We start from the raw sequence: 23,635 nt of genomic DNA, 5'->3' as shown, positions 1-23,635 counted from the left end.
CACAAATAGAAGTTGGAGATGTCTCTGTTTCAAAAAGGGTTCTGAACCCACATTGGGCTGGGTGGGAATAACTCAATGGTTATGACTGAAGCAAAGGGTCAATGCTTTCAGGGCTCTCAGAGTAAAGCCATGAAACAGAAGAGGCAACAGCAGCCCCCGTCTCTTCTGTCCTCAAGCAGATGTCTACAACAAGTGTGTCTCTTGTCCAGGATAGCAGACAACCTCTGCAACTGACTTCTTCAATCTTCAGGCTCACTCTTCTTAGCACAGTGAAACGCTTCCGGGCAATCGTTCTTTCCTCCTTCTTTCCCAGCTTCCTCCCTGTGCTCCACTGTGGAAGCCAAAATGCTGGGGCAGCATCAGCCCCAGTATCCCGGGCCCCACCCCAGCACTCTCTTAATTCAGATGATTTTCCCCAGTGTATTAGTCCGTTTTCACACTGCTGATAAAGACATACTCAAAACTGGAAACAAAGAAAAGTTCAAAAGGTTTAATTGGACTGACAGTTCCACATGGCTGGTGAGTTCTCAGAATCATGGTGGGAGGTGAAAGGTTCTTCTTAGGTAGCCACCGCAAGAGAATATGAGGAAGAAACAAAAGCGGAAACCCCTGACAAACCCATCAGATCTCGTGAGACTTACTATCGCGAGAATAGCACGAGAAAGACTGGCCCCCATGATTCAATGACCTCCTCTTACTTCCCTCCCACAACACATGGGAATTCTGGGAGATACAATTGAAGTTGAGATCTGGGTGGGCACACAGGCAAACCATATCACCCAGTGCTGCCAGCTTCTGCCTTAATTTGACTTTCCCCTCACACGTGGCTTTGATTCACCTTTGCCCACCTGCTAATGCGGTTCTCATGTTGCACGTGTTCTTCACCTTCAGGCTTTCCTGTCCTTGTCACAATTTCCTTTTAGGTGTTTTATCATTAGGGCTTGACTCAGCATTTCAGCAATGAAAGATGAGCGGACAGTGGAGAAGGCAAGCCAGGGGAGGGTCGGAGTGAGCACAGGCGTGGGGACGCGAAAGGACAGGGGAACACCAGAGAACTCGGTCATCCGCTTGGGAGACAGGGAGGAGCTGAGCTGGAAAACCTAGCCTCGGGTCAGAACTGGGCTCCCGTCAATGCCTGGTACGTGGTAACAGAAGGTGCTCAATAGATGTCTACCAAGTTGAATCAAGGGGCATCTCACTGAGCGTGCTTTAAAAAGCCTTATGGTGTGCCAGATGGAGGACGCATTAGGAGAGGCTGTGGTGGAGCCCTGTGTTAACAGACTGTCACAATGTTGCAGGCGATATCCGAGTCCAGAAGAGATGCTTCTCCCTGTGTGTCCCTGGGGGAGTCCATCAGGTGCATGGTAATCCAGTAGGAAGGCATTGGCATTATGCCTACGTTTTCTCTTACTAATCGTATTCAGCTCTAGTTGGAGACATAGGTATATATAATCTGTTCCTTTCCATTTAAAGAAGTTGGCTACTGATGTAGAAATTGTACATGAACAATGTCAATTTATGAACACCATAATTACCCTGGTGAAAGAACTGGCTGGGAGGGGCATGGCATATTCAGAAATCCTCAAAGCCCTGGAATTGGAAGAGGGAATCCAGCCAGAAACCTCCTCCCCTAACCCCACCTGCCCAGGCCACTGCCCTGGGACAGGCTTCACAGGCAGCACAGCTGGTGCCTCTGCTCCTGTGGGGCCCTGCGCATACCAGCTCTGAGTTTGTTCTTGTTTGGATAACACTCAGAGCTCACTGTCACTAGACTGTGATTGGGTTGAAGGACAGGGTCTCTTCCTCATCTCCCAACTCACCTGGTAGCATAGAGCATGTAATATGTGATGCCTGTAAAGACCAACTGAACACGCACGCATTCACCTGGAATGCCCTGTGATGGCTGGTGTCTGTGTCTGATGAGTTGGTGCCTTGTTCTTCTGGCAAGAGAATCACATGCCCTGGGGTGGGCATGCAACCTGCACAAGATGACTGTAGATCTCCACCCCCATCCACAGTGACGGTGCCAATGGTGCTGTGCTGGAAAATGTTTAACAACCAGCTCTTGTGCGGCGGGGAGGAAGCAGGTGGGAGGAAAAAAAGCCCTGATTTACAGTTCTGCTGATTTCTATGGTGCAAATATTCCCACAAAGGTCAATGTCAAGCTATCTATATGAAATGAATGAAGAAGTTGGGAAGAGATTACCAAGTTACCAGAACTCCCTTTTAAAACATGCACAACTCCATCTGCCGGCATGATGGTCTAACTAAGTGGGGAAATCACAGCAAGAATATCTTCACTTTACATTTGTCTAGCACGTTACAATTTATTTCCCTCATCTTACAATAAAAAAACCAAGCCCAGGTAAGTTGACTGAGTCACCAAGGTGGTTAGGCCACTGTTCAGAAGCCAAGACTCCAGGCTCCAAGTGTGTGTTACCATAACACCAGGGCAGGATCCTCTGCTCCACGGCCCTAGCACAGTATGTCCACATTGAATATACCCAAAAATAGCCACATGAAAGCTACAAAGGCAGCCATAAGGATGCTAGAAAATAACTGCTCTCCTCCACACTTTCCATATCATGTAACCATATACTCTGAGGCGGAAGAGGTGAAAAAACACTGCATCTACCAAACAGTATGATAAAACACTGTATCTACCAAAGAGTTTCTAGGATTTTTCCTTCAAAACAGACTGTGGAATTGGAGAATACTTTTAATGTAATATTTCCCCTCCTTTCAGGAGAACCAGAATAGGACCAGAGAAGGGAGGTCTCAAAATGCTTGACAATGCCTTAGATCCCATCTGGGCCCAAGATAAACTGAAATAGAGAAAAATATAAAAATACTTTTTGCCATTAGGATTCCCTTGCTTTAGAGCTTGTTTTTATAAAACCTATTTCCCCCTTACTTTAAGGGTGCTATTTACATTTTTTTTTAAATTTTTTTTTTTGAGACGGAGTCTCTCTCTGTTGCCCAGGCTGGAGTGCAGTGGCGCGATCTCGGCTCACTGCAAGCTCCACCTCCCGGGTTCCCGCCATTCTCCTGACTCAGCCTCCCGAGTAGCTGGGACTACAGGCGCCCGCCACCACGCCCAGCTAATTTTTTTTTATTTTTAGTAGAGACGGGGTTTACCATGTTGGTCAGGCTAGTCTCAAACTCCGGACCTCAGGTGATCTACCGGCCTCAGCCTCCCAAAGTGCTGGATTACACGCATGAGCCACCGCACCTGGCCCCTAACAGCGTATTTAAAGAGATGACACAAACGCCGGATGAACGTGCTGAGCAAGGAACACATGGTAAAGGAAACGTGTGAGGCTTTCCCTCCGGTCAGCAGAAAATCCACCCATTGGGGCTGGGTTTCCAGCATGGCAACCACTGGCTGGACCTGAGTGGGGCAGCTGCCCCCAGGTGAGGTTCCTACACAGTTTATATACAGTTTGTCACCTTCCTCCACGTCCAATGTCACCAGCCCCACTTTACTCCTTTGAGTTCCTGGATTTAAGAGGTGGGAAAAAGGATTTCTTGGCCTGGTCCATGGATAAAAGCAAGGTATTTTATTGCATAATCTCTCATTTCCTATCTTATCAATAAAGTAAAGGTGGGGTGGGAGACATAGAAAGGAGGAAAAGGGAGAGAGAAATAGAGACCATATTAATGTGTCATTTACCAGGAAATTGGACTTCATCGCCACAGTAGAAGGAAAGACTTAGAACACAGACTGGATTCATTTCCTGAGGCTGCCAAAGGACCACAGACTGGGGAATTTAAGTAACAGAAATTGATTGTCTGAGTTTTGGATTCCAGGAACCTCAGATCGGGGTGTTAGTAGGGTTGGTTCCTTCTGAGCATGTGAGGGAGGATGTGCGTCACGGCTCTCTCCCAGCTGCTGGGAGCCAGGTGTTCCTTGGCTTGCAGGGGCCATTGTCCTCGTATCTTCACATCGTCTTCCTCTCTGCATGTCTTTCTCTGTGTCCACATTTCTCCTTTTTATAAAGACACAGGCTTGTGGGATTAGGGCCTACCTTCATGGCCTCATCTTAGCTTGATCACGTATGAAGACTCTGTTTCCAAACAAGTTCACATTCACACGCACTGGGCTTTGAACATCTTGGAGGGATATAATTCAGTCGTGACACCAAGCACGCAGTTCTTTCCTCTCAGTTCCTTTTCATGAATGACTGCAATATTTGGGACGAGGGTTGATTATGCTCTGCTCAGGTCCTGTAAGGCACAGCCTGAAACACCTTCCTTGTCATCCCTGGTCCCAGGTCCTCTGCCACACCCAGCCTGGAAGAGGCAGTCAATCCATCCATCAATCAATCAAAGGTGCTGATGAATTTCACCACACTTGATTTCACAAAGGGCTCACTTTATATTTTCCTTTTCTACTCATTCCAGAAGCTGTTCCTTATTTTGTCCTTTTTTGGTGTTTGGGTTTCATTTTGTATTTTTTCCAGTTTATAAAATACAAGATCATTGTGTAAAACATAAGACATCCAGATAATAAGACAAATTTCTAAAATCATCTCTACTTCCTAAAAATAGCACTCTGAGAAGTTTACTTCCAGTCTATATTTATAAAATTGGTATTCGAATGTACCAACAGTTTTGTATTATGCTATTTTTACTTAATAATATTTAGTAAATGTTATCGCTAAGTAATATGTACTTAGTAATAAAAAAAGTAAGTAAATGTTATTACTTAATAATATTTAGTAAATGGTTCAAGGGAATAATGACCCAGCTGGGCATCTTTCTATAAAAGATTATGCATGGACAGACTTTTTTTTTCAAATTCAAATTAATAGTTTCTCAAGGCACATTTTGAACAATTGTTCAGGTCAAGACAAAAATAAATCTTGAAGTAAACCGATGGTCACAATTATTTAAATTTCTGAGGGATGGATACTTGGAGCCCATCTAGTGACAGAGGGTCAACGGCTGCAAGTTGCTGCTAGGCGCCACTGTATGCATGCCCGCTCTCCTGCAGGTGTCTGTGGATGCTTCCTCTGGCCTCATTCATTTGCACAGCCTCATGACACAGCAAGGTCATGATGACATTTGATAGGTTCATCTCCTTTGGGTGCCTGGCTGCCTGAATAAACCCATTTAGCCACTTGGTGATGCCAGCATATGCTTCTTCCACCTACTGAACCACCTTTCCTCTTGCCAATCACAATTCCCCTCATTCCTCAGCACCTGGCTGGTGATGCTGCTTCACGGGGACGTCACTGTGCCCTGCACAGGATGGCTGGGCTGTCCTGTTCCCTGCACACCCTGTGTACCTCCAGTCTAGCCGTCAACTCGCTGCTCTACCATGCTGGGTCTCTGAGCCTCCTCCACTAGACTGGGTCCCTACCGAGGACAGCAGCTGCACCCCTCTCATCTCTGTTCTCCAGGTGCTGACCCCAGTGCCTGGCCCCCTGGGCTGAGCTCGGGTGCATGTTTGTTAAAGAATGCCTGCTGGGCGGCGACAGGCATTCTGCAGTGAATTAGCATGCACAGGTTTGATCCTAGCAGATGTCTGCTTAACATCATCCTTGGGTGTTAAAATAAAAACTTGCATAGCATTTGACATTTGCTTATTTCAAAGTGTGGTAGAAAAAAATGGATTTTGGAATCTCAGCTCTCTTCCTCACTGTCCAGCCTTAGGCAAGTCATCCATCCGCTAGGCCTCAGTTAACAGGGGAATTGCCTGTTCGCAGAGTGGTGGTGTTAGTAAATGAGGTAATGGCTAGGAAAAGTTTAGCACAATGCTTAATACATAGTCAACACATGACAAATGTAGCAAGTGTAACGACTGCTGCTGAAAATACCTGCCCATTAATGACTGTGCTTCTCTTTTTATTCCATAGCCTCGTGGAGTGGCACCTCAGAAGTCACAGGTTTGAGAGCACATCACTTACTACACTGACCAACTGGACACATGGCCTCACCTCCAGAGCTTGGCTCCTCAAATGCACGGCAGGGCTGGGTTGTGCTAAAGTGAAAGGCTCTTCACTCAAAGACTTCCTGGTCCCAATCTCTGCCCCACCACTTCCTGTGTGGCCCTGGGCAAGTCACTTAAACTCTCTGTGCCTAACTACTCAAAACAGTTCCTGAAACAGTAAGTGCTCAATAAATACTAGCTGGCTAATAAAAAGGCAGAATCAGGAAGTGTTGTTCCTCTTAGCTTGCACAGATCGCGATTTTTTCATTTTTCTCCCGTCTATCATTCCAGTATCATGTACATTCAGATACTTAAATTCTTTAACTTGATAAATAATTTTAAGTGAGATCTAAATTAAAGCAATTTCTGGATTGCTTCTGCTACATTCCATTTGGCATGCTGACTTGCTAGCCTCATATGGTCTTTTGTTGCTGTTTGTTTGTTTGTTGTACTATCCATAAAGCTTTACTAAGAGAGGAGAAAACAGAACAAGGTCCATTTATGCCCAAACATGGGATGGATGGATGGTTCTGTCCTGTTAATGCTGATTAGTATAACATGTGGCAGGTAGCGCTCGTTTTGTAAGAGATTGTAAGATCTTTAGAAAACCAGACTGCAGCCGGGCGTAGTGGCTCACTCCTGTAATCCCAGCACCTTGGGAGGTCGAGGTGGGAGGACTACTTGAGGTCAGGGGTTCAAGACCAGCCTGGGCAACATGGTGAAACCCTGCTATACTAAAAATATAAAAATTAGCCGGGCACGGTTATCCACCCTGACTCTTTCGGATTACCTCCTGCACCCTGACTCCTTCCGATTACCTACTCCAGCCTGATTCATTTGGATTACCTGCTCCACCCTGACTCATTCCAATTACCTACGCCACCCTGACTCATTCGGATTACCTACTCTGTCATAACCATTTTTCCCGCCAAAGCACTCACCCGTCACTCTCTTTAAATTAGCCAATGGGAATTGGGTTAGCCTGTGCAGTCTAACCCTAGCCAATAGGGGAAGGACAGAGCAGCAGGGGCCATGTGCTTCAGGGATGAGAACCCCTTCCTCTCCCTTGTCCAAGTGTGCACTCACCATTGCTCCATCTATAAGGGCGCACCCTTCTATAGAAGTAACTTGCCGGGGGCGGAGCAAGATGGCCGAATAGGAACAGCTCCAGTCTCCAACTCCCAGCGCGAGTGACACAGAAGACCGGTGATTTCTGCATTTTCAATTGAGGTACTGGGGTCATCTCTCTAGGGAGTGCCGGACAATCGGTGCTGGTCAGCTGCTGCAGCCTGACCAGCGTGAGCTGAAGCAGGGCGAGGCATCGCCTCACCTGGAAGCGCAAGGGGGAAGGAAATCCGTTTTCCTAGCCAGGGGAACTGAGACACACAACACCTGGAAAATCGGGTAACTCCCACCCCAATACTGCGCTTTAAGGAAACAGGCACACCAGGAGAATATATCCCACACCTGGCCGGGAGGGTCCCATGCCCACGGAGCCTCCCTCACTGCTAACACAGCAGTCTGCGGCGATCTATCCACAAGGCAGCAGCGAGGCTGGGGGAGGGGCGCCCGCCATTGCTGAGGCTTAAGTAGGTCAACAAAGCCGCTGGGAAGCTCGAACTGGGTGGAGCTCACAGCAGCTCAAGGAAGTCTGCCTGTCTCTGTAGACTCCACCTCTGGGGACAGCCCACAGCTGAGGTCCAATAGGGGAAGCAGCTGGGGCGGTGCAGACGCGAACGACTCTGTCTGACAGCTTTGGGGAGAGCAGTGGATCTCCCAACGCAGAGGTTGAGATCTGAGAACGGACAGACTGCCTGCTCAGGTGGGTCCCTGACCCCTGAGTAGCCTAGCTGCTAGGGGCAGTCTGACACCCCACACCTCACAGGGTGGAGTCATCCCTGAGAGGAAACTTCCAAAGGAAGAATCAGACAGGTACACTCGCTGTTCAGCAATATTCTATCTTCGGCAACCTCTGCTGCTGATACCCAGGCAAACAGGGTCTGGAGTGGACCTCAAGCAATCTCCAACAGACCAACAGACAGTCCTTCTGACTGTCAGATGGAAAACTATCAAACAGGAAGGACACCTATACCAAAACCCCATCAGTATGTCACCATCATCAAAGACCAGAGACAGATAAATCCACAAAGATGGGGAAGAAGCAGGGCAGAAAAGCTGGAAATTCAAAAAATAAGAGCGCATCTCCCTCTGCAAAGGAGCACAGCCCATCGCCAGCAACGGATCAAAGCTGGTCAGAGAACGACTTTGACGAGATGAGAGAAGAAGGCTTCAGTCCATCAAACTTCTCAGAGCTAAAGGAGGAATTACGTACCCAGCGCAAAGAAACTAAAAATCTTGAAAAAAGAGTGGAAGAATTGACAGCTAGACTAATTAATGCAGAGAAGATCATAAACGAAATGACAGAGATGAAAACCATGACACGAGAAATACGTGACAAATGCACAAGCTTCAGTAACCGACTCGATCAACTGGAAGAAAGAGTATCAGCGATTGAGGATCAAGTGAATGAAATGAAGCGAGAAGAGAAACCAAAAGAAAAAAGAAGAAAAAGAAATGAACAAAGCCTGCAAGAAGTATGGGATTATGTAAAAAGACCAAATCTACGTCTGATTGGGGTGCCTGAAAGTGAGGGGGAAAATGGAACCAAGTTGGAAAACCAAGATATCATCCAGGAGAACTTCCCCAACCTAGTAGGGCAGGCCAACATTCAAATTCAGGAAATACAGAGAACACCACAAAGATACTCCTCCAGAAGAGCAACTCCAAGACACATAATTGCCAGATTCACCAAAGTTGAAATGAAGGAAAAAATCTTAAGGGCAGCCAGAGAGAAAGGTCGGGTTACCCACAAAGGGAAGCCCATCAGACTAACAGCAGATCTCTCGGCAGAAACTCTACAAGCCAGAAGAGAGTGGGGGCCAATATTCAACGTTCTTAAAGAAAAGAATTTTCAACCCAGAATTTCATATCCAGCCAAACTAAGTTTCATCAGTGAAGGAGAAATAAAATCCTTTACAGATAAGCAAATGCTTAGAGATTTTGTCACCACCAGGCCTGCCTTACAAGAGACCCTGAAGGAAGCCCTAAACATGGAAAGGAACAACCGGTACCAGCCATTGCAAAAACATGCCAAAATGTAAAGACCATCAAGGCTAGAAGAAACTGCATCAACTAATGAGCAAAATAACCAGTTAATATCATAATGACTGGATCAAGTTCACACATAACAATATTAACCTTAAATGTAAATGGACTAAATGCTCCAATTAAAAGACACAGACTGGCAAACTGGATAAAGAGTCAAGACCCATCAGTCTGCTGTATTCAGGAGACCCATCTCACATGCAGAGACATACATAGGCTCAAAATAAAGGGATGGAGGAAGATCTACCAAGCAAATGGAGAACAAAAAAAAGCAGGGGTTGCAATCCTAGTCTCTGATAAAACAGACTTTAAACCATCAAAGATCAAAAGAGACAAAGAAGGCCATTACATCATGGTAAAGGGATCAATTCAACAGGAAGAGCTAACTCTCCTAAATATATATGCACCCAATACAGGAGCACCCAGATTCATAAAGCAAGTCCTTAGAGACCTACAAAGAGACTTAGACTCCCATACAATAATAATGGGAGACTTCAACACTCCACTGTCACATTAGACAGATCAACGAGACAGAAAGTTAACAAGGATATCCAGGAATTGAACTCATCTCTGCACCAAGCGGACCTAATAGACATCTATAGAACTCTCCACCCCAAATCAACAGAATATACATTCTTCTCAGCACCACATCGCACTTATTCCAAAATTGACCACATAATTGGAAGTAAAGCACTCCTCAGCAAATGTACAAAAACAGAAATTATAACAACTATCTCTCAGACCACAGTGCAATCAAACTAGAACTCAGGACTAAGAAACTCAATCAAAACCGCTCAACTACATGGAAACTGAACAACCTGCTCCTGAATGACTACTGGGTACATAACGAAATGAAAGCAGAAATAAAGATGTTCTTTGAAACCAATGAGAACAAAGATACAACATACCAGAATCTCTGGGACACATTTCAAGCAGTGTGTAGAGGGAAATTATAGCACTAAATGCCCACAAGAGAAAGCAGGAAAGATCTAAAATTGACACTCTAACATCACAGTTAAAAGAACTAGAGAGGCAAGAGCAAACACATTCAAAAGCTAGCAGAAGGCAAGAAATAACTAAGATCAGAGCAGAACTGAAGGAGATAGAGACACAAAAAACCCTCCAAAAAATCAATGAATCCAGGAGTTGGTTTTTTGAAAAGATCAACAAAATTGACAGACCGCTAGCAAGACTAATAAAGAAGAAAAGAGAGAGAATCAAATAGACGCAATAAAAAATGATAAAGGGGATATCACCACCGACCCCACAGAAATACAAACAAACCATCAGAGAATACTATAAATGCCTCTACGCAAATCAACTAGAAAATCTAGAAGAAATGGATAATTTCCTGGACACTTACACTCTCCCAAGACTGAACCAGGAAGAAGTTGAATCCCTGAATAGACCAATAGCAGGCTCTGAAATTGAGGCAACAATTAATAGCCTACCCACGAAAAAAAGTCCAGGACCAGATGGATTCACAGCTGAATTCTACCAGAGGTACAAGGAGGAGCTGGTACCATTCCTTCTGAAACTATTTCAATCAATAGAAAAAGAGGGAATCCTCCCTAACTCATTTTATGAGGCCAACATCATCCTGATACCAAAGCCTGGCAGAGACACAACAAAAAAAGAGAATTTTAGACCAATATCCCTGATGAACATCGATGCAAAAATTCTCAATAAAATACTGGCAAACCGGATTCAGCAGCACATCAAAAAGCTTATCCACCATGATCAAGTGGGCTTCATCCCTGGGATGCAAGGCTGGTTCAACATTCGCAAATCAATAAACGTAATCCAGCATATAAACAGAACCAAAGACAAGAACCACATGATTATCTCAATAGATGCAGAAAAGGCTTTTGACAAAATTCAACAGCCCTTCATGCTAAAAACGCTCAATAAATTCGGTATTGATGGAACGTACCTCAAAATAATAAGAGCTATTTACGACAAACCCACAGCTAATATCATACTGAATGGGCAAAAACTGGAAAAATTCCCTTTGAAAACTGGCACAAGACAGGGATGCCCTCTCTCACCACTCCTATTCAACATAGTGTTGGAAGTTCTGGCTAGGGCAATCAGGCAAGAGAAAGAAGTCAAGGGTATCCAGTTAGGAAAAGAAGAAGTCAAATTGTCCCTGTTTGCAGATGACATGATTGTATACTTAGAAAACCCCATCGTCTCAGCCCAAGATCTCCTTAAGCTGATAAGCAACTTCAGCAAAGTCTCAGGATACAAAATTAATGTGCAAAAATCACAAGCATTCTTATACACCAGTAACAGACAAGCAGAGATCCAAATCAGGAATGAACTTCCATTCACAATTGCTTCAAAGAGAATAAAATACCTAGGAATCCAGCTTACAAGGGATGTAAAGGACCTCTTCAAGGAGAACTACAAACCACTGCTCAGTGAAATAAAAGAGGACACAAACAAATGGAAGAACATACCATGCTCATGGATAGGAAGAATCAGTATCGTGAAAATGGCCATACTGCCCAAGGTTATTTATAGATTCAATGCCATCCCCATCAAGCTACCAATGACTTTCTTCACAGAATTGGAAAAAACTGCTTTAAAGTTCATATGGAACCAAAAAAGAGCCCACATTGCCAAGACAATCCTAGGTCAAAAGGACAAAGCTGGAGGCGTCACGCTACCTGACTTCAAACTATACTACAAGGCTACAGTAACCAAAACAGCATGGTACTGGTACCAAAACAGAGAAATAGACCAATGGAACAGAACAGAGTCCTCAGAAATAATACCACACATCTACAGCCATCTGATCTTTGACAAACCTGAGAGAAACAAGAAATGGGGAAAGGATTCCCTATTTAATAAATGGTGCTGGGAAAATTGGCTAGCCATAAGTAGAAAGCTGAAATTGGATCCTTTCCTTACCCCTTATACGAAAATTAATTCAGATGGATTAGAGACTTAAATGTTAGACCTAATACCATAAAAACCCTAGAAGAAAATCTAGGTAGCACCATTCAGGACATAGGCATGGGCAAGGACTTCATGTCTAAAACACCAAAAGCAACGGCAGCAAAAGCCACAATTGACAAATGGATCTCATTAAACTAAACAGCTTTTGCACAGCAAAAGAAACTACCATCAGAGTGAACAGGCAACCTACAGAATGGGAGAAAATTTTTGCAACCTACTCATCTGACAAAGGGCTAATATCCAGAATCTACAAAGAACTCAAACAAATATACAAGAAAAAAACAAACAACCCCATCAAAAAGTGGGGAAAGTTCGAGACCATCCTGGCTAACACGGTGAAACCCCGTCTCTACTAAAAAATACAAAAAACTAGCTGGGCGAGGTGGCGGGCGCCTGTAGTCCCAGCTACTCGGGAGGCTGAGGCAGGAGAATGGCGTGAACCCGGGAGGCGGAGCTTGCAGTGAGCTGAGATCTGGCCACTGCACTCCAGCTTGGGTGACAGAGCGAGACTCCATCTCAAAAAAAAAAAAAAAAAAAAAAAAAAAAAAAGTGGGGAAAGGATATGAACAGACATTTCTCAAAAGAAGACATCCATACAGCCAACAGACACATGAAAAAATGCTCATCATCACTCGCCATCAGAGAAATGCAAATCAAAACCACAATGAGATACCATCTCACACCAGTTAGAATGGCAATCATTAAGAAGTCAGGAAACAACAGGTGTTGGAGAGGATGTGGAGAAATAGGAACACTTTTACACTGTTGGTGGGATTGTAAACTAGTTCAACCATTATGGAAAACAGTATGGCATTCCTCAAGGATCTAGAACTAGATGTACCATATGACCCAGCCATCCCACTACTGGGTATATACCCAAAGGATTATAAATTACTCTACTACAAGACACATGCACACGTATGTTTATTGCGGCACTATTCACAATAGCAAAGACCTGGAATCAACCCAAATGTCCATCTGTGACAGACTGGATTAAGAAAATGTGGCACATATACACCATGGAATACTATGCCGCCATAAAAAAGGATGAGTTTGCGTCCTTTGTAGGGACATGGATGCAGCTGGAAACCATCATTCTTAGCAAACTATCACAAGAAGAGAAAACCAAACACCGCATGTTCTCACTTATAGGTGGGAACTGAACAATGAGATCACTTGGACTCGGGAAGGGGAACATCACACACTGGGGCCTATCAGGGGGAGGGGGGAGGAGGGAGGGATTGCATTGGGGAGTTATACATGATATAAACGTTATGCACATGTACCCTAGAACTTAAAGTATAATAAAAAATAAAAAAATAAAATAAAAAAAAAAAAGTAACTTGCCTTGCTGAGAATTAAAAAGAAAATTTTATATTCGAGTGCTATTTCTTTTGCAGCACCGAAACTTTATTTATAACAATTCCCCGTCACTTCCCGAGGTCTCCCAGGAGATACACCCCTTAGAACTAGAAAGGAAAACAAGGAAGGTTGCTCTTCGTCCGTTTCTGGAAGCACCCCCACTAGCCCGTCACTGCTGGAGGTGGAGGGATCTCGTGATGTCGAGCCGTCAGGGTGTGCGAGTCCAGGTGAAGGCAGGCTGTGTTTGCCTGTTTCAGCTGTGCAGCGTGGACACACTTCAGAAGTGAAAGGTACCCGCAGGTGACAGGGTAAAAAGAGGAAAAGCTGTCCCAACAGATAAAACTCCTGGAATCCTTGCTCAGTCCAGGGGCCAGGGTTTTGCCTTCGGGTTAGAACCTTACACCCGCAGGCAGAAGGAGGCCTGGGCGGGTCCGAGAGGCTTGGGTCTTTTAAATTCCTTTCCGTCTGACTTGACTCACCAAAGACACTGTTGTGCAGCTACTTTGAAGGGCAAGATCACCAGTTGTAGGATCATGTCCACCCACAGCCAGTTATCTGGGAAGGTGATCACCATCTGGGAACTGATACAGATGACTCTTTGGACCTTCAAAGAGGGGACCCAAATTTGAGGCTGTGACCTCCCAGCAGAGGTAGCCAGTAGGTCCTGCCCAACCCTACATTTTGACAGGCTCGAAGGCAGTGATATGAAGGGTTAGGACAGGGGCCACTCAGGGACACTCCCTTTCTGACATCTTAGAGATGAGTAAGTATTGGGACAAATGAAGGAGTCAAAACCTGTTTGGAACTCAAAGAGTGAAAACTCCGCTTAGATTGAAATGAGAAAAAGCAGCCCTGTCATTAATCAGGCGGGGAGGAGAGGCACAGAGGAAGCCGGCTGCAGAGTTAGCAGAACAAACTGCTTCTCTCAAGGTCATGGGGAGGAGAGGCACAGAGGAAGCCGGCTGCAGAGTTAGCAGAACAAACTGCTTCTCTCAAGGTTATGCAGTGGTTGGAAAAGCCACAGCGATGCTCTCTTTGGGGGATCAACAGCTTTCTTACCCACGACGCCACAGACTTCCCTTGTATTTTCATTTGTGGGGTTGGGGGGTGGCCCACACCCAGTTGTTGCCTGGCCAAGTTGACAAACATCAGGAAGCTGCCACCCTCTGTCTTTTCTCACTTCTCGGAGAGTCAGAAAGGCAGCCAGGCAGCGCTGGAGAGCTAGGTTCACTTGGTATAAACTTTTAACACATAGAATGAAAGCAGATGATCGCACATGGATGCGGCCAGGATTGCCCTCAGTTACCATAGCGGAGGCTCCTGAGAGGTCACCTTGCCTTCCCTGTGCTGCCGGCCAGGAGGGTCTGCAGCTGGTAGGAGTGTCCCCAGCCTGCTGATGGTGGGTTAATATACAGCCATGACAGCAAAATGAAAGTGCTGGCCCAGCACCCACAGCATCATCCTGAGGCCATCAGAATGACAGATGACCTCCCTCGGGGGAGCTCCTAGGTAAAGCAGGGAAGAAGAAGGAAGAAGGAAGAGAAGAAGGAAAGCTTGTTTTGTTTTATAACTTAATAATCCAGTGTGCAAAAAGTACTTTGTCCATAAGGAGGAGGAAATCCAAATTCAGGCCTCACCTAGCAGGTCGCCTGGCAGTCACACACCTGGAGACAGTTTCCAGTGCTGGCAGAAAAGCGAATCAGTCTGCTAGTGTCTGGGATTAGAATGGCATACACAGGAAAGCACACAAAACCAACAGCTCGCACACCTTTCAGGGCAGAGATTCAGAAACACCAGCCTCTAGTAGGTCTCATGTTATGACTCATGTGCCAAAGACTGCTCTGTTCCACAAGTTTGTCTTGTTAGGTTTTCAAACCTACCTGGTGACACCTTGGTCAATAAGCACATGAACAGACTCAAAATTGAGGCACCCTTGCCCAGAGGAGGGACTAAAAAGCACAAGTCCCCAGCCCAGATGGAAGACCTGACTGCCTTTTCGCCCCAAGGCTCTGGCTGGGCGGAATATCTGCTTCCTCTCAGGAAAGCAGTGTGGAGATCTCTAATTCTCCGTGGTCGTCAATTTCAGACAGGTTCCACTAATTACATGACTTGCTCTGCACTTTCTCCAGCAACTCGGAACTCCCAGTCCTCTTGCATGCACAGCCCTTCCTGCCACTGTTCCTGATTGTTACCAGGCCCTGATCCCACCTTCCAGATAGGAGCAGACCAACTTCTGCCAGGCCTCCTGGTCACTGCCAAATCCCTTCTAGAGTAGCAAATCTGAAGTGACTTAGACATCCTGAAGTATGTTACAAATGTTTATTATTATGCCAGGGAGGCACAGATACCATTTTCACCACTACACGCAGTAGTGTTGTAAGAGGTAATATGGAGCTTACTCTCCTTTTGTGAACCTTCTACAAATACAGTGGCAAACACTCATCAAGTGTGCGGTGCGGTGGGGGTGGTGAAAAGGAAGTAAACAACTTCCCAAGAGGAAAATCAAAAATTCTAAACCCTTTATTAGAAAACGATTGGAAGCCTGGTCAACTCTTCCATCCCTTTACTTCAAATGTAGCTGAGTGTTTTGAAGTTACCTGTCCAAGTAACGAACCAATAGGAAGATCAAGACACCCTTGCCAACGCCCCCACTCTTCCTCCTTCCATGGACACAAATTCCAATTTCCATCCTAAATGTGATGTACTTTAAGGAATGTCTAAAGCACTTTCAGACAGAGCATCTCATTCTGCATTTTGAAGCAGCCATTGTGATTGGTCCCGTTATTTGGACTCAGAGAGTTTATGTGGCTCACCGAAGGCGATGGATGGAGCCTGTAGCGGGGGGGCAGAATGTGTCATTTTGCAGGCTGGCACTCCAAATTCTCACTCCCTTCTTGCCACCATGTGGCCTTGCCCATTGAAGGAAGATGTGTAGCTGGGCATCCAACAGCCGTTTAAAACCGTAAACATCATAGTCCAGGAATATTCAGTGGCAGGCTCCAGCTCATAAAGCCTGTTCACAGCAACACTGAATTTGGAAGCACAGCACCAGGGCTGGGGGTGTGGGGTGGGGATGGTCAACACTGAATTTGGAAGCACAGCACCAGGCCTGGGGGTGTGGGGTGGGGATGGTCAACACTGAATTTGGAAGCACAGCACCAGGCCTGGGGGTGTGGGGTGGGGATGGTCAACACTGAATTTGGAAGCACAGCACCAGGGCTGGGGGCTGTAGAATGAGGCTGGTGTATGCTGTGTTTCATTTCACTGGCCCTTTCCAGGACAATTAGGTCATTGGCAATCCTTCCCACCCCCTGCCTTTTTTTTTTTTTTTTAACCCTGACATTAATAGATTCTCCTAATCTTTCTGTTTTGTTTTGAAATCCACAATGTCAGAAAGGAAAAAAAAGCCAGGCTTGGCCACCTTTCCCTAGAGATTAAATGGCACATCCTGCTTAGTGGAAAGGCAATGAAATTCTACCCTTCACCCCTCTTCTTCGAACTTTCTTCCTTCTTTTTACCTTAAAGAAGCTGGCTCCATCCTCCCTTCCTCCTTCAGCATGCCAAGCCAGCCTGACTTGGCCTTTCCTTTCTACAAATCTAGGCAAAAATAAGACAAAGCGACCCTCTAAAAATCATCCATCGAGATTATATTACTTTGAACTTGTTATTCATGAGGTTGGTTGCTGCCAGTAGAATAAAATTCTCTGCTCGGTGTCTCGGTGTGTCCTGCTGTTACCCAGGCTGTCTTTACTGCTTGTTTTGTCTCTATTTGTCTTTTACATCAGCATGGCCTTTTGCATGAGAGCTTTACCACACCAGGGCTGGTAACCGCTTTGAACTTACTTGTTAACACACCAAGCTCTTAACAAATATTTAATGAGATAAGAGACAAAGACATAGCTCTGCTAGAAAAGCGAACACAGAGATGGAAGGGTTCCGTGTCTCAAGGAAACATTTTTTTCTGCCTTTTCCTTAGAAAATCAGCTGCAAATGATGAATGCTCATGACTGTCTAAGCTCAGAGTGACTCATGCACCAGAAGACACAATTAAAGGCATGAACAGTTTCTATCTTAAGTCAGAGGGAAGCAGAGGAGAGTTACAGCACAGACGCTGCAGAGTCATCTCCTAGCTAAGCTGCTGAATTCACCACGAACTGTCTCCTCCTCTGGCTGATCAGTGGCCCAGCAAGGTTTCCTAAACACTCTTTTTACATGGCCTTGGTTACTGTGAAATAATTGACAGATGAAGTCTGTCAATTATCTAGAGCAAGGAAAAGGAAGCAGGAAGAGAACAGCCCTGCTAACACGTATGGGGATACCAGAAACGGAGAATCCTGGCGAGGATTCTCTCAAACCTGGGGATAGCTTGCACGGGCTTATCGCCATGAAGTGCCCATGAGCCACCCAGGATCATCACCCTCACTTTCTACGGTATTCTCTTTTCCCAGCAGCCAGCACTGCTCCTCTAAAGGGAGAAATCTTCTCCCCTTCCCGCTTCAGATTTTTAAAAAATGCTTCTACTATTGCTTGGCCCAAAGCCCTAGGAAGCCTTCCTCCGGGGACATAGGCAAAGGTCATTGCTGGGGTGCACCTGAATGGAGGTGCTTCCTCTGGGGAAGAAGGCACAGAGCATCACTGGGTATACCTGGATGGAGGTGCTTCTAGGTCCTTCAGTGAAATTAGACTGCCCACCCTTCATTGCACCCACTTTGAGATGCCAGTTATCTTAGATGGTTAATTCTTGAGTTTCATTTGGAGTTTGTTCTAAATAATTAATTTGTGATGGATAAAAATCTGCCTTGCTTTCTGAATTTGTTGCCCATCTTAATTTCCACCAGAAACAGATATGCTAACGCATCCTGGGAAAAATATCTCCACAGTCCTGCCATAAACTTAGCATATCTTTACCATCACTCAAAAGAAAAATATGGTGCTCTCGTGGACTCTGATTCCAAATCCTGTTTCTTATTTCTTAACTCCAAACGAGAAGCTCAAGTCTTAACCATCCACTTGAAATTTGGGTAGGGGTTATCACAGTACAAACATACAGGATTTCACATTGCAAACTAACAGATTTTGGAATCTCCATAGGTGCATGCGAGTCATGTAAATGCAGGTTTCAATGAAAAGCGTAATCAGTATTGCTTTGTTAAGTTTAAATTCTGCTTAAATAGAGACCAACTGCTAGAGGGTAAAAAGACATTTAAAATTATAAACATCTTTTAAATCTCAGTCGACTATCTCCTTTCCCTTGATTACAAAAGCTCGTCTCTCTTCAAACAGCTACAGTTCCTGTTCAAATCATCTCCTACTGTCTCTGTGCTGTTTGGACAAGTTTTTCCTTTTTCTATACCACCGTAGAAGCATACATACTAGGAGACCATTGCTGAGTGACGTCTATGACAAGGAAAAGTACATTGCGTTGTATTGGATTGAATTGGTGGTTGTACCCAACAGGCCACAGACAAATAGACTAAAGTTGCTGTTTTACAATGATAACTCAATCTTAGGATCTTATGAAGACTTTCAAGACATATTTCTGTAAAGCATTATAATACAAGACATGGAAGGTCTTGCACTCAAACTATATCTGAAATAGTATCAGGCATATCTGCAAGTTCTGAGTTGGTGAAAAAAGTCATAAATAAGGATATGTCTATGCCTTTTTTTCCTTACAAGTTAGTATTCTGAAGTTTAACAACTAAGACTGGATCAGTGGTAATCCACTTGGATAATTATACATAGCTTGAATTGTTTTGATTCAAATTCAAATTTGATCATTTTATTTAAATGGTATCAAAAATATATCAATAATTTTGGACTCTTGACATAATCTTAGATAGCTGATATTTCTTCGTAGCCAAACTTTTTAAAAGCTCATATTTTAAAATATATTCATACCTACATATATCATTATTAATATCACACTGCGTTCTCTACTTTTGAGAATAGGTATAGGCTTAAGGCTAATCCATACCAACAGCAAAATGCATTTCTAGATGTCCCAATATACTCATTCATCTTTTCAGTTGTTGAAACTCAGGCCAGTCAAATTGGTCATGTTTGAAATGGCCTAGCATAACCAAACATACAGACACATACACACACACAAATGATGTACTTAAAAGTGGAGAAATAGGAGTAGGGTTGTGGATTGTATCAATGGCAGTTTTCTGGTTAGAATATGCTATTTCAGTTGTGCAAGATGCTACCATAGGGAGAAACTGGCCAAGGAGTGTACAGGATTTCTCAGTATTATTTGTTACAACTTTATATGAATCCATTATCTTAAAATAAAAAGCTGAAGAAAAAGGCAAGGAAGAAAACAATATAATATACTGCCACTCGTTTTTTAAAAAATATATGTATGTATATGTATGTATCTATCTATATAGACATATACACAGAAAGATGCACATGCATTTACAAGTATAAGAGCTATATGTATGCTATTTCTATAAGGATAACTAAGAAAGAATTAATACTGATTGGTTCTGAGGATAACTAAAGAAACTAATAGAATGCGTATTTACTTTTCGTCGTATACCTGTCTGTGGCTGTTGAATTTTGAACGACTGGCATTATTCATTCAAAAAATAATTTTGGGGGATTGAGAACAAAGTAGCCATTTCAAACCTAAAACAAACAAAAGCAAAACAAAAAACAGCTCAGCACACAATGAAAGCCTAGTGAATCCATATCAAGAGCCGTAATTCTGATACACACCCACAATAAAGACGAAAATATAGAATCTTAAGTATCTTACGGCTTGAGATGCAATAGGACAGTCTGCAGTTGATCTTCCGGAAAAGCTGCTTGTTAATTGGCCAGAGGAGGAGAGTGAAGAGCTGAACGGTGTTGATGATTAGCCCCGAGGCAATAAAGACGTAGCAGAAGACCAAGTGGCACAGGAACTGAGACTTCAGCAGTCCCGCGAGGTCCATGATGTGTGGACGCTCTTATTCAGAAATAAATAAATACCCACAGTCAAAGATTTCCAGAAGGAAGAAAGATCCAGGACTCAGGAAGGCGTCTAAAACACAAACAAATAGGAAATGTTAGCAAAAACACAATGTGCTTTGGGAGTCAGAAAAAAAAGTGCTCTGAAAAGAAAAATATACACTTGAGGTTAAACTCATTGTGCCTTAGTTGATTTATCTTTATTTTGCCAACATTGATGTAGTGCTTATTTCCTGTCGAGCATAGTCTAAGCCCTTTAACAATAATCCTTCCTTTCATTCTCCCAATATCCCCTCAGGTTGGTACTTCCATTACACGTGAGGAAATTGAGGCCTGGAAGGTGGAGCCACTCCACCAGGGTTCACCACTTCCCAGCTGGGCAGTAGCTGAGCCAGCCATGGAGCCCTGGGTACCACTTGAGTGATGGCTGCCCACAGGACAGGCCACAAATCCGCCTTCCCCTCCTGCTGCCATCGTGGCCTGAGCCCCATTCTCTCACCCCCAGCCCCATGCCATCTCCCTTCTCTCATTTGCCTCCTCCAGATCCCCGCTCACCCCTCACTTCCAGCAGGACTGCCCTGAAGTCAAGCCTGCCCTGGACAAGGACGAGGACATACCCAGAGTGGGTGCCACCCCTCAAGCACCCAGGACTAGGGAAGCATTTACTTGAAAACCACCACTGTTTCTCCAGCACATGAGAGCCATCATTGGCACAGGGTGGGAGCTTAATGTTTAAAAATATTTGTAGAATGATTTAGTGAAGGTAGACAAGGGCTCAATTTTGAGGATATCAGTAAATACAAATAACTATGAAGGTAAGAAAACTACCCCCACCACACCCTGGTCACACACACACAGACACACACACACACACATCCTTAAGGGTTCTGAAATCAGAAAGAAACTCAACACACACAAACAGACTCACAGTCCTCTAATCAGTCTCCAGCTCAAAACAGAATAATGAAATGACTTTACAGTTTGGGAAATAAACGGTTTCCTTTGAGGAAAAGGGCAGGAGTTTCAAATACTCTGATGAAAAGGAAAGCTAAGAGCAGCGGACTCGCTTGTCCTGGAAGCAGAAGAGCCTTGCAGACGACCCCAGGAAGACGTCTAATGTTACAACAAACTTTCTAACAATAATAGTGGAGAGGCCCTAAAATTGTTACAATCTTTATTAATAATGAACAATCTGTATACAGATGGTCCTCGACTCATGCTTCCACTGAAAATTCCCAGCTTTACGATGGTGTAAAAGCAATATCCATTCAGAGAAATTTTAATTCGAGGTCATACAACTCTTCTGTTTTTCACTTTCAGTATAGTATTCAATAAATTACATGGGCTATTCAGCACTTTATTATAAATTAGGCTTTGTGTAAGATGATTTGGCCTAACCGTAGGCTGACGTACATGTGCTGAGCACATTTAAGGCAAGCTAGGCTAAACAATGATGTTTGACAGGTGAGGTGTATGCAATGCCTTTTTGACCTACAATATTTTCAATTTGCAATGGATTAATCGGGATGTAATCCCATCATAAATTGAGGGGCATCTGTAAGAATTTCACACATATGATCTCATTTTAAGGCTCCTATGAATCCCACAAGATGAGTATTCTTATCATCCCATTTTTCAGAATAAGAAACTGAGGCAATGGTGAGGTTGGGCAATTGCCTATGCTTGCCACAATCGGTAGCTGATCTTGGGGGTCAGTTTTAACTCTGAGCTCTTTCTCCTGCATGTGTCAGGAGTGTTTTGCTCCTGAGATGTGAGGCAGGAGCTCTCTTGGGCTCAGAACACCCCTTTACAGAGCAGCCCAGAAATTACCCCAAGGGCAGAAGACAGCACAGCTTTTAGTGCGGTCACTCCTGGGCCATGCAGGTTGGCTCTGAGGACGGTTTCAGGCATACGGAGAGTCACAGGAGGCATGTTTGCACTTACTGGAACTATCTGGAATTCAGGCTGTATTCTTGCAAGATTCCTATACATTTCTGATAGAAGGGAAATGGGAAGAAGCTTTTGGCCTGATTTCTCTGAAATCATCTTAGCTCCACTGAGACATCCCATTCTCTAGGCCCCAGAAGCTCCACTCTCTGGCGCAAATCCAGGCCCTGCAGGGTCTGAATCATCACATCTCTGGCCTTCGCAGACGGCACTTCCACAGACATTTCCAGGCTGGAAAGCTCCGTACTGAGTTTCAACACTCTCAGGCTCCCGTTGAGGAATAGGCGTTAAGCTGGCAGCCCCTGCTCAGTGCACTTGACTTTGGGAGCCACATAAATAGGATGGGTTTACATGGGTTTGCAGTTTGGCAGCAGTAACAGTTTGATGTTGAATATTCATGCAATGTGCCCATTGTCCCCGGATTAGCCACTAATAGCATCAAGACAATCCGGTCAGGCCAAGCTCAAGTTTTCACTAGGTTTCTGGGGTCTAGTGTTTGTAAATTACTTGACAAATCCATTGCTTTGCCAATTCTACACTAAGAAAAGGAAGCCAGCTGACATCGGAAATGCAGGGGATTAAACACTGCCTTCCTCAGTGTCCAGTTTAATATTAGGGCATTAGGAAGAAAAATTAAGAATTCTTTTTTTCCTTATAAGATTTCAAGGTAAACTGAAATTTTACCATATGCCCTCCAGTAAAACCCTCACTAGTAATGCATGAACCAGACTCTCACATGGCATTGGTGAAGTGTAAAGAGGAACCCCAAGCAGAGGAGCCTAAAGAGAAATCAGACAAGGCTTGGTGTGTTTGGGGTCTTAAGTTTCAGCTCCACTTCTGTCCTCAAGGCCCATTTCCTAGCCTGGTGTGTGGTCGTTGCATGTGGGCTTGAGAGTTCAATTGCCCGAGAGTGCGGCTCTGCTCTCTCTCTTCTTGGTTGTATACTGGAACCCTGTTTTGGGCACATTAACTATTCTGCACCTCAGTTTTTCTATCAGTAAAAAGGGACAACAGAGTCTGGCCGGGCGCGGTGGCTCACGCCTGTAATCCCAGCACTTTGGGAGGCCGAGGCGGGTGGATCACGAGGTCAGGAGATCGAGACCATCCTGGCTAACACGGTGAAACCCCGTCTCTACTAAAAATGCAAAAAATTAGCCAGCCGTGGTGGCGGGAGCCTGTAATCCCAGCTACTCGGGAGGCTGAGGCAGGAGAGTGGCGTGAACCCGGGAGGCGAAGCTTGCAGTGAGCAGAGATGGCGCCACTGCACTCCAGCCTGGGCGGCAGAGCGAGACTCCGTTCTCT

General features: G+C 44.6%; 1 protein-coding gene across 1 annotated transcript in view; it reads right to left on the bottom strand.

Annotated features, from left to right (window-relative positions):
* The window catches only part of AGPAT4 (1-acylglycerol-3-phosphate O-acyltransferase 4), a 152,704-nt gene that overhangs the window by 86,655 nt on the left and 42,414 nt on the right, over positions 1-23,635 (bottom strand). The window contains exon 2 of the mRNA XM_033234276.1: positions 20,193-20,459. Within this exon, the coding sequence (XP_033090167.1) occupies positions 20,193-20,370 (178 nt within the window). The 5' untranslated portion in view covers positions 20,371-20,459. The remainder of the gene's footprint in view (positions 1-20,192; positions 20,460-23,635) is intronic.

Source organism: Trachypithecus francoisi, unplaced genomic scaffold, assembly GCF_009764315.1.
Source record: "Trachypithecus francoisi isolate TF-2019V2 unplaced genomic scaffold, Tfra_2.0 Lachesis_group15, whole genome shotgun sequence".
NCBI lineage: Eukaryota > Metazoa > Chordata > Mammalia > Primates > Cercopithecidae > Trachypithecus > Trachypithecus francoisi.
The sequence above is the reverse complement of the archived record's forward strand: the minus strand, read 5'-3'. Positions and strand labels throughout refer to the sequence as shown.